At 41.4% G+C, this 13,161-nt stretch overlaps 1 protein-coding gene across 1 annotated transcript in view; it reads left to right on the top strand.

Annotated features, from left to right (window-relative positions):
- Window positions 1–10,146, top strand: part of rasgrf2a (Ras protein-specific guanine nucleotide-releasing factor 2a) — a gene marked incomplete at both ends in the record, with an annotated part of 35,190 nt that extends 25,044 nt beyond the window's left edge. The window contains 13 exons of the mRNA XM_080509992.1: window positions 2,241–2,366; window positions 2,469–2,558; window positions 3,754–3,860; window positions 5,314–5,426; window positions 5,518–5,578; window positions 5,697–5,726; window positions 6,939–7,042; window positions 7,620–7,704; window positions 8,033–8,230; window positions 9,149–9,228; window positions 9,315–9,432; window positions 9,579–9,647; window positions 10,051–10,146. Of these exons, the coding sequence (XP_080366118.1) occupies window positions 2,241–2,366; window positions 2,469–2,558; window positions 3,754–3,860; window positions 5,314–5,426; window positions 5,518–5,578; window positions 5,697–5,726; window positions 6,939–7,042; window positions 7,620–7,704; window positions 8,033–8,230; window positions 9,149–9,228; window positions 9,315–9,432; window positions 9,579–9,647; window positions 10,051–10,146 (1,277 nt within the window). The remainder of the gene's footprint in view (window positions 1–2,240; window positions 2,367–2,468; window positions 2,559–3,753; window positions 3,861–5,313; window positions 5,427–5,517; window positions 5,579–5,696; window positions 5,727–6,938; window positions 7,043–7,619; window positions 7,705–8,032; window positions 8,231–9,148; window positions 9,229–9,314; window positions 9,433–9,578; window positions 9,648–10,050) is intronic.
- Between the last annotated feature and the right edge of the window lie 3,015 nt (window positions 10,147–13,161).

Here is a 13,161-nt window from a genome sequence, read left to right as displayed (position 1 = left end):
ACATGATCCACACGTGTCGTCATGTTTGGTCGCAATGGGAAAATGGCGCTGAATGCGTCGACTTGCTCTGTTGCCACGGAAACATGATTATTGTGTCATCTGCTCTGAGTATTCACGTGGAAACACGATGCTTAAATGTGTCGTCATGGAGACTTCACACTCCAGAAATCATCGTTTAGTAGTCATGGAAGCACGACAGTCTGCATGTTGCCATGTTTGGTAGTCATGGAAACGTGAAGTTTAATGTGTTGTCGTGCTCTGTTGTCATGGAAACGTGATGATTAATGTGCAGTCGTGCTCTGTTGTCATGGAAACAAGATAAATGCGTAGTCATGCTCTGTTGTCATGGAAACCAGATAAATGTGTAGTCGTGCTCTGCTGTCATGGAAACAACATTCATGTGTAGTCATGCTCTGTTGTCATGGAAATGGGATGATTAATGTGGAGTCATGCTCTGTTGTCATGGAAACAAGATAAATGTGTAGTTGTGCTCTGTTGTCATGGAAACGTGATGATTAATGTGGAGTCTCGCTCTGTTGTCATGGAAACGTGATTAATGTGTAGTCGTGCTCTGCTGTCATGGAAACGTGACGATTAATGTGGAGTCTCGCTCTGTTGTCATGGAAACATGATTAGTGCGTCGTCATGCTGTTGTCATGGAAACGTGACGATTAATGTGGAGTCGTGCTCTGTTATGTTGTCGCCATGTTCGGCTGTGATGCTTGGTAGTCATGGAAACGTAACCCCGTTCCATATGTGTCATGTTCAGTGGTTAATATGGCGTAATGCGTTGTTGTCAGGGAGACGGGACGATTCCCACGTTGACGTGTGCAAAAAGCAGGCGGGACCCAGAAGAAGTGTGGTGAAGCGGTCCCAGTATGGAGACGGAGTTTTTCTTTGCGCCGACAGGAAACAAACCGTCGTCTTGAGGGAAACGACGCCACCACTGCTCAGTGCACAAGCAACCGTTGTTGATTTAATTACCCTTTTATTATTTATTGCCGTCATGTGATGGGGATGTGTTTGAGTTTCCTCCATAATGTTAATAATAATAATATATATATAAAAAAAAAAAAAGAAAAGAAAAGCAGTGCCTATTTGATGGGTAAAGGCTCCGACCGGCTCGGCAGCGGAGGACAGAAGTGGGTCACCGTTACCCAACAGAGGAATAATCGTGCTCTTAGATCACCATCTGGCTCCGGCCGACGGCTCCATCGCCATGAGAGCGGCGGGTCAGGAAATCTCCCACAACGAGCCGGGGAGGAGAGAAAGGAGGAGAGAGAAAAGAAAGAAAGAAAAGAAAGGGCCGCTCACCCCGAGCCTCGCCGAAGAGGAAAATGAAACTGAAGGGGGCGCTGGAGAGCTCTGCGCCCAGAATAGAACGTTCAGTCGCCCAACAAGTTTGAGTTTTATTTAATAAAAACACTTTTTTTTAACCTCTTTCATCTTAAAATACTGACATTAGAAGGGATTTTTGTTTTATAAAATAAAATGAATAAAGCAAATGGAGAACATGCACAAGAAGTTTGAGTTTTATTTAATAATTGATTTTTCTAATTTATTTGGAACCACTTTCTTAAAATACCGACATTAGAAGTGATCCTTCCTTTGTTTAAAAAAATTAAAATAAAAATACGAATAAAGCAAATGCAGAACAGGTTTGAGTTTTATTTAATAAAAAAATGTTTTTAACCACTTTCATCTTAAAATACTGACATTAGAAGTCGCTCTCTCTCTCCCTGTCTCTATCTCTCCCTCCCTCCCTCTATCTCTCTCTCCCTCTCTCTCCCCTCCCTCTCTCTCTCTCCCTCCTTCTCTCTCTCTCTCGCTCCCTCTCCCTCTCTGTCTCTCCCTCTCTCTTTCTCTCCCTCTCTCTCCCTCTCTCCCCCTCCCTCCCTCTCTCTCTCCCCCTCCCCCCCCTCTCTCTCTCTCCCTCTCTCCCCCTCCCTCCCTCTCTCTCTCTCCCCCTCCCTCCCTCTCTCTCTCTCTCTGCCTCTCTCTCTCCCTCCCTCTCTCGCTCTCTCCCCCCCTCTCTCTCGCTCTCTCTCCCCCCCTCTCTCTCTCCCCCTCTCTCTTTCTCTCCCTCTCTCCCCCATCTCTCTCTCTCCCTCTCGCTCTCCCCCCTCTCTCTCTCCCTCCCTCTATATCTCTCTCTCTCTCTCCCTCTCCCCCCCTATCTCTCTCTTTCTCTCTCTCTCTCCCCCCCCTCTCTCTCTCTCTCTCCTTGCGTTTCCCACCAGCCGTCCTGGAATCCGTCTCGCTGGACAAGTTCCTCCCCGAGTCTCCGTCCATCAGCGAGCCGGGCGACTCGTCCCCCTGCCGCTCGCCGTCGACGCCGCGTCACCTCCGCTATCGTCAGACGGGAGGTACGGTGGCGCTCAGACGCCGACGGTGTGCAGAGCTGCTTTGTCGTTGTCGTTGTTTTGTTTGTTTGTTTGTTTGTTTTTAACGTCTCTGGTCCGTCACAGTCACACCGGGGGAGAACTCTCGCTGCACGATGTCGCCGGCTTCGGCGTTCGCCATCGCCACGGCCGCCGCCGGGCACAGCAGCTCCCAGGGTGAGCGGCGCCGTAACTTTACTCGCCGGAAAGTTCCGCGGAGAGAAAAAGAAAAAAGTTTTGAAAGCGTCACGATTAAAAGACGTTCAAATAGTGTCGATGTTCAGTTTTATAAAGCAGCTCAGTTGTTCCAGCGGTTATTAAGAGAAGACATTTACATGCCGGAATATTAAAGAATTTCAATTTAAATAGTGTGTTTGATGGAATAAATAATATTAAAACATTTTTAAAAAAAGTAAATGTATAATAGTAATAAATATATGAATAAAGTAAAGTGTGTTCGATAGAATAAATATTAAAAAAAAAAAATTAAACGTATAAGAATAAGAAATAAATGAATAGTGTTCAACACAATTAAAAATAAATGAAAGTAAAATGAAAAATTAAGAAGAAATGAAAAAAATAGTGTGTTCACTAAAATAAATATTTTTAAAAAGTATCACGATAAGAATAAGAAGTAAATTAATAAGATGTGTGTGTGTTCAATAGAATAAATACAATTAAAAATAAATACAAATAAAATATAAAGAAATTAAAATATAAGTAAAGAATAAATAGGAAAAAAAATTTACAAGTTATAACAATAAGAAGACAATGTGTGTTGAATAGAATGAATACAAATAAAAAGAAATTCAAATAAAATATTAAATGAACAATAATAAGAAGAAATAAAACAATTGTGTGTTTGATCAAATAAATGTAAAAAAAAAATACCTGATCGGGTTTAGTAAAACTTTTCAATAAGAAACATGATAGTTTTAATCAAAGAGAAGACGGATCCGACTGTATAAGAAAGTATCTTCGCCACTCGAGAAAAAAAGTAAAAATAAATCATGGGCGGTGAAACATTTTTTCATGCGCTGGAGAAGAAAGTTGAAATCCGATGTCTTTAACTGGTGAGACTATAAATCAGAATCGGCTTTTTTAGCTCACAAACAAGTGTTTTTGTAAGTATTTGGGGATTTTTCTCAAAGCGGAAAATAAATACATTTAGTTTTCTTCTCCAAATACTAACATCCTGCAGTGAGAGTGGCTGAATCAGGCTGATCATAATGATAATTAAAAAAAAAAAAAATTTCATTTTAATCAGGTTCCTACAAAAGGCCAGATAATTCTACATTCTTACAGCTTTTAGTTTGAAGTTTTTGTAAATGTTAAATTTTTTTATTTTTTTATTTTTTTAAATCGCCCGCAGCTTTTACCAACTCGGAGAAAACCTGCGACAAAGAGTTCATCATCCGCAGAGCCGCCACCAACAGAGTTCTCAACGTGCTGCGACACTGGGTCTCCAAACACTCCCAGGTGAGGCCGCCGCCGCCGCCGTGAACCCACTTCCTGTTTACTCCGATGAGCGAGAGGTGGCGTGGGTTCGGTTCTCCCGCCGAAGCAGACGACGGCCGCCTGGCGTCTTGCTCTCCGGATGTTTTTTCAAATTTATTTATTTATTTATCCCCCCCCCCTCCTCCTGTGACGGAGGTTCTCCTCGCTCCGCTGAAAGGTCAGCCGCCTCCCCGGGACTCAAACCGCCACCGTCTTCGTTCAGCCTTACGTAACGTCCTTATTTTTGTGGCAGGATGCCGAAGCCTGGTGCTTTAAATAAAACTCAAATTTGTGTTGCGCGTGTTCTCCATTTGCGAGAATAAAATAGAATTATAATAAATAGAATTATAATAAATTACATAAAACTATGAGGAACAACAGGAAGCTACAGAGAACTAGAGAACTACCGGGAACTAGGGAACTACAGGAAACTACAGGGAACGACCATGAGTTACGAGGAACAACAGGAAGCTACAGAGAACTACAGGGAACTAAAGAACTACAGGAAACTACAGTTAATGATCATGAGTTACGGGGAACAACAGGAAGCTACAGAGAACTACAGAGAACTAAAGAACTAGAGGAAACTACAGGGAACTAGAGAACTACAGGAAACTACAGGGAACGACCATGAGTTACGAGGAACAACATGAAGCTACAGAGAACTACAGGGAACTAAAGAACTACAGGAAACTACAAAGAACTACAGGGAACTAGAGAACTACAGGGAACGACCATGAGCTATGAGGAACAACAGGAAACTACAGGGAACTAGAGAACTACAGGGAACTACAAAGAACTACAGGGAACTAGAGAACTACAGGGAACGACCATGAGCTATGAGGAACAACAGGAAGCTACAGAGAACTACAGGGAACTAGGGAACTACAGGGAACGACCATGAGTTACGAGGAACAACAGGAAGCTACAGAGAACTACAGGGAACTAGAGAACTACTGGAAACTACAGGGAACGACCATGAGTTACGAGGAACAACAGGAAGCTACAGAGAACTAAAGAACTACAGGGAACTACAGGAAACTACAGAGAACTACAGGGAACTAGAGAACTACAGGGAACGACCATGAGCTATGAGGAACAACAGGAAGCTACAGAGAACTAGAGAACTACAGGGAACTAGAGAACTACAGGGAACTAGAGGACGACAGGGAACTACAGGGAACGACCATGAGCTACGAGGAACAATTTTGCAGTGAGGAAAGAAGTCAACACCTTCTTAAGAAGTCAAACACCGTCGGGCTCCAAGCTTATTATCACTGAAAGAAACAATTTGAATTCAACAAAACATTTTCTTTAACTGAGATATAAAAAAAAAAAAAGTGATTTTTCCGGAGCAGCTGCTGAAGCTGGCTCATCGCTCCTGAAGTTGCGTCTGGACTTGAAGAAGCAAATGTTGTTGTTGTTTGCGCTGCAGGACTTTGAGATGAACAGCGTGTTGAAGACGGGGGTGGTGGGCCTGCTGGAGGACGTCCTGCGGGACCCCGACCTGCTGCCGCAGGAGCGCAAAGCCACGACCAACATCTTGAGGTTGAACCGCGTCGGCGACTCGTCTCGTCTGGTTTTTCCGCCCGGCGGGGATCAATAACGATCAATAACAACGACGACTTTCCCTCCGCAGTGCTCTTTCTCTAGAAGAACAAGACGACGCTCAGCTGAGGATAGAGGACATTTTACAGATGGTCAGTATTCAAACTAATCTGACCTCAAAGAACGTTTTGTTTGTTGTTGTTTTTGTTTTTCCCCCCCGACGTTTTAAAGAATTGCACACTATTTTATCTCTCCTGGTTTATGGAACAGAAAAGCTGTCCGCTCCTTCACTTCATCGTGGTAAGACTGACGTTACGATCAACTTCCTCCCCCGTTTTAAAGAAACTTGATCGAGACTCGTTGGCTTTAGTGTCCGTTCAAGTGGAAATGCGCCTGCAGGTGGCGCCACATGGCGCCGTGTTGCTTTAAAAGTGGGAACGTTCACATTAACATTGGCTGAAATGCCGTTTTGGCTGAAAAGTCCAGCATAAAGCAACTCGAAGTTACATCGTAGCCACTTTTATTTTGTACTGTTGAACAGGAAGTACAGCAGCAAAGAGCCCTTTTCACCATTTTCCACCAAAATAAAATTTTATCTGGAGCCACAAAACATGAAATGAGGAAGAGGAGTGGAGATGCTGTATATTAAACAGAAAACAAACTCGGGCTACATTTATGATTATTATGGTTATATTATCTTTTGTAGCCACTTTTATTTACAACAAAAATATATGTTTTTTTTGTTTTCATAGATTTTAATTCTTTAGTGAATTGCGAGTTCTATTTCCTTTATTTCTATTTAATTTTTTCCTCCTTTTTTAATCTATATTTTTCCATTTCCTTTCTTTTTCATTTTTTAATAATTTTTCTTTTTTTCTTAATTTTCTCCTAATTTTCCTTCCTTTACTATTTTCTTTTTTTCCTTTTTCTTATTTTTCCTGTTTTTAATTTTAAAAAATTCCTTTTGTTTTTCTACCCTTTTTTTCCTAAAATCTTATTTTTTCTTTTCTTAATTCTTCTTCCTTTTTAAAAATTTCCTTAAAAAAGAAGCTATATTCATAATTTTAATCAGTTTAGTTTCATCACTTTCCACGTATGTATTTTTTTTGGGGGGGGGGTGAGGAATTTTCACTATTTTATCCGTTTCTAGCAATTCCAGCTATTCTGGCTGTTTTATCTTATTTACCAGCTTTTATTCTGGAGATTCTCAACCACTTCTGAAAGCAGAATGCAAATTAGAATAGAAAATAAAAACAAAATGTCTATTAATATTAAATCTCCTGAAAGCTCAGTGGTGGCGCCACCTGGAGTTTAGAAATGGATCGGATTCATTGACGATAAAGTGCATTTTGTTTTGAAAGGACAAATCAAAGCCAACAAGTCGACGTGACTCCTGTAGTTATTGTGACGTAGCTGATCCTTTCCCCCTCGGTTTCCCCTCATTTTATTCATATATTATAATTTTTTTTAAATGTTTCTTTGAAAGTTTCACCTCATAAAGTTTCTCTTCAGGCGGAGAGTCCGAAGGCGGAGTGCTTCGAGTCGCTCTCCGCCATGGAGCTGGCCGAGCAGATCACGCTGCTGGATCACATCGTGTTCCGGAGCATTCCCTACGAGTGAGTCCCCCTCCACCCACCCCCCCCCCAAAGACTTTTTTTTTTTTTTTTTTTAAAGACGCTCCACGAGTCACTCGCTTGTAGAAAAGACACGCTGCTAATCGCAGTAGCAATTTACGTTCTTTGCGATATTTCAAAAACTGCATAATGTGCCTCATTCACGTTGTTCTCGTATAAAAAAAAATTTGGCACTTAAGCACTTTTTTTTTTTTTTTTGCCCAATCGTTCACGTTACATTTTTAAACGCGAACTTTACCAGACGCGGTCGATCACGCTGCAAAGAAAACGCTGTTGACGGTCGGCAACCAGGGTTGCCAGATGCGACTCGCTGTTTTTCAGCACAAACGACGTTTTTGAAAACCGACACGCCTCGATTAAAAACCAGTCCAAATCTAGTTAAAAACCATAAAATGTGCAACAAAAAGCACAAAATAAACAAAGTTTAAGCGGTAAGGAGAGTTTTGCTCCGAAATTGAGCCTAAAAGCTGTTTTTCTTTTCTTAACATTAGAACGTAATAAAGTAAAAAAAATAAAATCGGAGCTTGGACGTGGTCACGTTGGACATTTTGTCCCGCAGGGAGTTCCTGGGTCAGGGCTGGATGAAGGTGGACAAGACGGAGAGGACGCCCTACATCATGAAGACCAGCCAGCACTTCAACGACGTAAGCGCTTCCTCCCGATGACCACTAGAGGGAGACACAGGACTGGTTAGAGATTAATGAGTTGGGTTTTTTTTTAAGTGCAGAGATGCCTTCATCTGTATCATGGGCGGTTGTTTGGGAATGAGAATATTGAGCATATGAGATTCAGATTCATACATGCAGCTTGTGGGAAGTTTAAAAGAAAAGAATAAAGAAACCTTAAAATAGAGATAAAGCAAAAGTATTTGTCGAGAACCAGTCGGATACAAGGCAGTTCAAAGTGCTTTATGACGCTGTTCAAAGAAATAAGAGATGAAAAGACAATGATGGCTGCTGACTCCTGTCACAGATGAGTAACCTGGTGGCGTCTCAGATCATGGCCCACACTGACGTGGGCTCTCGGGCCGGCTCCATCGAGAAGTGGCTGGCGGTGGCCGACATCTGCCGCTGCCTCAACAACTACAACGGCGTGCTGGAGATCACCTCGGCGCTGAACCGCAGCGCCGTCTACAGGCTGAAGAAGACCTGGGCCAAAGTCTGCAAGCAGGTTGGTTCCTCGAGTCCCGGTGCTCAGCAGGCCGCCGGGACGCCGCTGTAGTTCCCTGGAGTTCTCCGTAGCTTCCTGTTGTTCCTCGTAGCTCATGGTTGTTCCCTGTAGTTCTCTAGTTCTCTGTAGCTTCCTGTAGTTCTCTGTAGTTCTCTAGTTCTCTGTAGCTTCCTGTTGTTCCTCGTAGCTCATGGTTGTTCCCTGTAGTTTCCTGTAGTTCCCTGTAGTTCTCTAGTTCTCTGTAGTTTCCTGTTGTTCCTCGTAACTCATGGTCGTTCCCTGTAGTTTCCTGTAGTTCCCAGTAGTTCTCTGTAGCTTCCTGTAGTTCTCTAGTTCCCTGTAGCTTCCTGTTGTTCCTCGTAGCTCACGGTCATTCCCAGTAGTTCCCTGTAGTTTCCTGTAGTTCTCTAGTTCCCTGTAGCTTCCTGTTGTTCCTCGTAGCTCATGGTCGTTCCCTGTAGTTCCCTGTAGTTTCCTGTAGTTCTCTGTTCCTGTAATTTATTATAATTCTCTGTCGTTTTATATAATTTATTATAATTCTCTGTCGCTCCCTGTAGTTTTATGTAATTTATTATAATTCTCTGTCGCTCCCTGTAGTTTTATGTAATTTATTATAATTCTCTGTCGCTCCCTGTATTTTTATGTAGTTTATTATAATTCTCTATAGCTCCCTGTAGTTTAATGTAGTTTATTATAATTCTCTGTCGCTCCCTGTAACATTCTGTAGTGTTTAGGAGTTTCCTGTATCCTTTTTTCTGTGGTTTCTTCTAGTTTGTTTAAAATATTTCGGTAGTTTCTCATCCTTTCCTTTAGTTTCTTGGTCGTTCCCTGTAGTTTTTGAGAACTATATATTTATATATATTTAACCTTCACCTATTATTCCCGGGGACATATGTGACAGTTAATCTGCGTTTTCAGACGAAGGCGTTGATGGACCGGCTGCAGAAGACGGTGTCGTCGGAGGGACGGTTCAAGAACCTCAGAGAGACGCTGAAAAAGTAAGTGGGGACGCCGGGGTGGGGGGGACGGGGGGACGGGACGGGACGCCGAGACTCACTGAAGCCGCCTGCCGCTGTGTGTGCAGCTGTAACCCTCCATGTGTCCCCTACCTGGGCATGTACCTCACCGACCTGGCCTTCATCGAGGAGGGAACCCCCAACTTCACCGAGGAGGGGCTGGTCAACTTCTCCAAGATGAGGATGGTGAGAGACCGGCGGCCATTTTATTGTCCCTCCAGCCTTTGCGTTTCGAAACGAGACGGACGGAGAAACAACCGCAAAGTATTTGGGGTTTCTGAACGGTGACGATTGAATAAACTTCCCGTCGACGTCGTCTTTGCTTATCGCAGATTTCGCACATCATCCGGGAGATCCGTCAGTTCCAACAGGCTCCGTACCGGATAGAACACCAGCCCAAGGTGAGTCCCTGAAGAGCGTGGAGAGAAAGTATAGAACCATAAAACTACGATACTGACTGGCGCCACGCAGGCCGCCATGTTTGTTTATCTGGTGCGGCACCGCAGTCGCAGCGGCTACTTCTTTTGGGTTTAACGTCAGTTTGCCTCCGTAAATGTTGCTTTACTGCCACCTGCTGGTTCGTTTGTTCCACCGCTCGACAAGGAAGAGAAAGAAACACATTCCCGGGGCAATGTTTTGAAAAGGACGTCCATTTTCCACGCCGAGAAAAACGGAGTTAGCGTGTGTAGCATGTAGCCCCGCTAGCGGGTGCCGTTTGTTTGTTTGTTTGTTTTCCCGCGATGAAACCACAGACGGGAGGAGACGGACTTCAAGGTGAGGACTCTGTCCTTCCTTCCCCTCCAGGTGACTCACTTCCTGCTGGATAAAACCCTGGTGATGGACGAAGACACGCTCTACGAGCTCTCGCTCAAGATCGAGCCCCGGGTTCCCCCCGGCTGAGGCTCCGCCCCCCCCCCCCCGGCTGAGGTTCCGCCTCCACGCATTCAGAAACTCAGGAGAAACCGTGCCTTGCCGTACGGCTACACAGACGCCGGCCTCTCTGCCGTACAACCGAAGCAGCAGTGGCTCTGACCGTTTTTTTTCTAATTATTTAAAGGTACATGATTTTAATCGGTTAACTTTTGTCCACAAGATGGCAGCAGTGAGTCTGATCCGTCGGCAACTTCCTGTTTTTTTGCCTGAATATATTGTACTTTTTTTTTTTAAACGAAAAAAAAAAAAAGGACTTTAGATTCGAGGAAATGTTACGCGTCTGTCCGGCAGGAAGTCTCGAATGGCGTCCGATGATGATCCTCCTCCATCGGGAGAATCAAGAGTCTGACCGGCCAGCGTTTTGAAGATCTGGAGTTTGAAAGTTGTTTTTTTGTTTGTTTGTTTTTTTACACCCGTACCAGTCAGAATCTCCCATTCCTTTCCAGACAGGAAGTAGCACTTTGAAGTTTTTAACTTACTGAATTACTTTTCAGGGTCCAGTTACAGGAAAACATGAATCTTTAAGGACGAGATGCTTCGTAGCAGGTTACGTCTGCAGCAAAATTATAATACATATTACTGCTATAACCTCCAGTAATAATTAGTAACATTAACAGTATCTATTCAAATTTATCACCTGGTTTTAAAATTCCTACAGAATATGTTGCTGTAGCGCCGTGTTATGTAACAACACTGCAATATGTAATAAAGTAACACATTTCCAATGTAATAACGCTGCATTTTGTAACAACCTGTTACATTTTGCAACAGTTATTACTAAATGCAGGTGTGTAGAGCCGCATTATGTAATAATAGTGCAATATGTAAGGTAATGTTTGTTTTTTGTGTTTTTATGCTTTGTAGCACCGATAATAATTATATAAAATAATGCAGCTTGCCTGTGTTTTCTGCAAAATTTCAGTGCACCTGTAATTTTAGTGTCAGTAATAATTAATCAGTGAAGCTTGTGAACAAATTCTCCATTATAATGAATACAGTTACTTTTGATTTAGACCTGAGCAACAAAACATCATACGAGCTTTTTTTTTTTATTAAATCCTAATTAAGTTGGAAAACCTAATGTTATTCTGATTTGATTGGTTTTCTTAAGGCATTAATTCTGATTATTTATTACATGATTGTTACATTTTCTTTAAAAAAGAGCACCTGCATGTTGCAAAAGCTGTTGCAATATGTAGCGTTTATTAAAAAATGCAGCAGATTATTACAAAATGTGTTATTACATAATGAGTTGAAAGTTTATTACAATATACATATTGCACTATTATTACACGACGCAGTGCGACACACCCGCATTTCATATTAAAATTACATAACATTAAAATGACTGTTGCAATATGTAACAAGTTTATTACAAAATGTGGCAAAGTTTATTACATAATGCGTTCTAGATTTTTATTAGTTTTATTTTTTTTCCTACCTGAACAAAAAAAACATTTACTGAATCTGCTCAACATTGAAATCACTCAGTTTTTTTTTAATACTCGTCATTTTGTATATAAGTTGTTTTATTTATTTTTTAAGAAAAGTTACTTCAAAGGGTTTCCAGTTCATTTAAGTATCTTCACAATTCTTAGTTCTTGTTAATGTGATTTTTTTTTTTTTTTTTTATTCCCACTGTAATCGCGAAATAGAACCATCTTTGCACTATTTATAAAGAATGTCGACTCTCCAGTTGTTTATAGCATGAATTAGCATGATTGTATCGTCTCCTCTGGTGACTTATTTAACTTTTCATTAATAGTTTAGTTTGTCTCTCTCGATCATTTTAATTTTCTGCTTTAATGTCCAGAGTCCTCTGCTTTCTTACACTCGTGTCAACTTATTGTGTTTTTCCATTTCTCCGATGTACAGATATTGACACACTCCAGGCTTGGAAATAAAACGGGGGGGGGAAATAATAGTGATGCAGCATAGATTTGTGTTTGTAGGAGTGAAAAGTGCACACGGGTGAAATAGCTTTGTTTTTTGTTGTTTTCTTCTTTAAAACCAGACGTTTAAAGAAAAATACAGTTTGTATGAAGAGCATTTTTATAAAAATGAGTTAAAAACAATATTTGAGAATTTTATGTGTACATGTGACATAACATGAAAATAAAACCAGACTGACAATAATTCATAATAAATATGGGAAAGATTCACTGTGAGTGAATGTTTAGGATTTTGCAAACTTTAAATTGGTAAATGTCCAATTACAGAATATTTAACTGAAATCGGTTAAAAAAACAAACAAATAAAATGACCACACAATTGATCTGAATCAACAAAATGTTAAAATACTGTAAATTACAGAAGAAATTACAACAAATAGATTTGGGCAAATAAAAATATAAATGAGCACAATTCCAAAACAATTTAGAATTTTAGTCCATAATAAAAACAACAAATTTACAAGCAAATATTATTAGAAAAACGTGTTTTGTGGTAAAGAAAATGAACACAATGGTATTAAAAAATAATTAAATTGGAAATAAAAACAAATAGAATATGGATCTCGGTTTTTGTGGCGTATGCTAACATGTAGTATCATGCTAACATGCCGTGACAAAGCAGAAAATCTCCAGGGAGGAAAGAAACACGTTTAAAATGTAGTCAGATTTGTGATAAAGAGGTAAAACTCTGACTTTGTTAAAACTTATTGATGATTTTAACTTGTTCTTTGAATTTTTTAACAGTGAGAATCTTTTTCTGAGACGTTTTGATGAGTAGAAAAGTCAAAAGGATCGTATTAGCCTGGTTTGTATTTTTCCTCTGTTGGGGGTGGGGGGTCGCAATGGAGGGGGGCACTGTGTGTGTGTGAGTGTGTGTGTGTTCTGGGACGGGGATCATATTAAAGCATCAAGGTCAAACCGGACCCTGACACCGGACCCTGGCCGGTCATGGTCACTCGCTCGGCTCCTCCCATTGGCTCATTTCGACGCCACGATTGGTCTCCGGGTTTTCTAATCCCACACGAGGAGG

Source organism: Blennius ocellaris, assembly GCF_963422515.1.
Source record: "Blennius ocellaris genome assembly, chromosome: 15".
In the NCBI taxonomy this organism is placed as follows: domain Eukaryota; kingdom Metazoa; phylum Chordata; class Actinopteri; order Blenniiformes; family Blenniidae; genus Blennius; species Blennius ocellaris.
The sequence above is the reverse complement of the archived record's forward strand: the minus strand, read 5'-3'. Positions and strand labels throughout refer to the sequence as shown.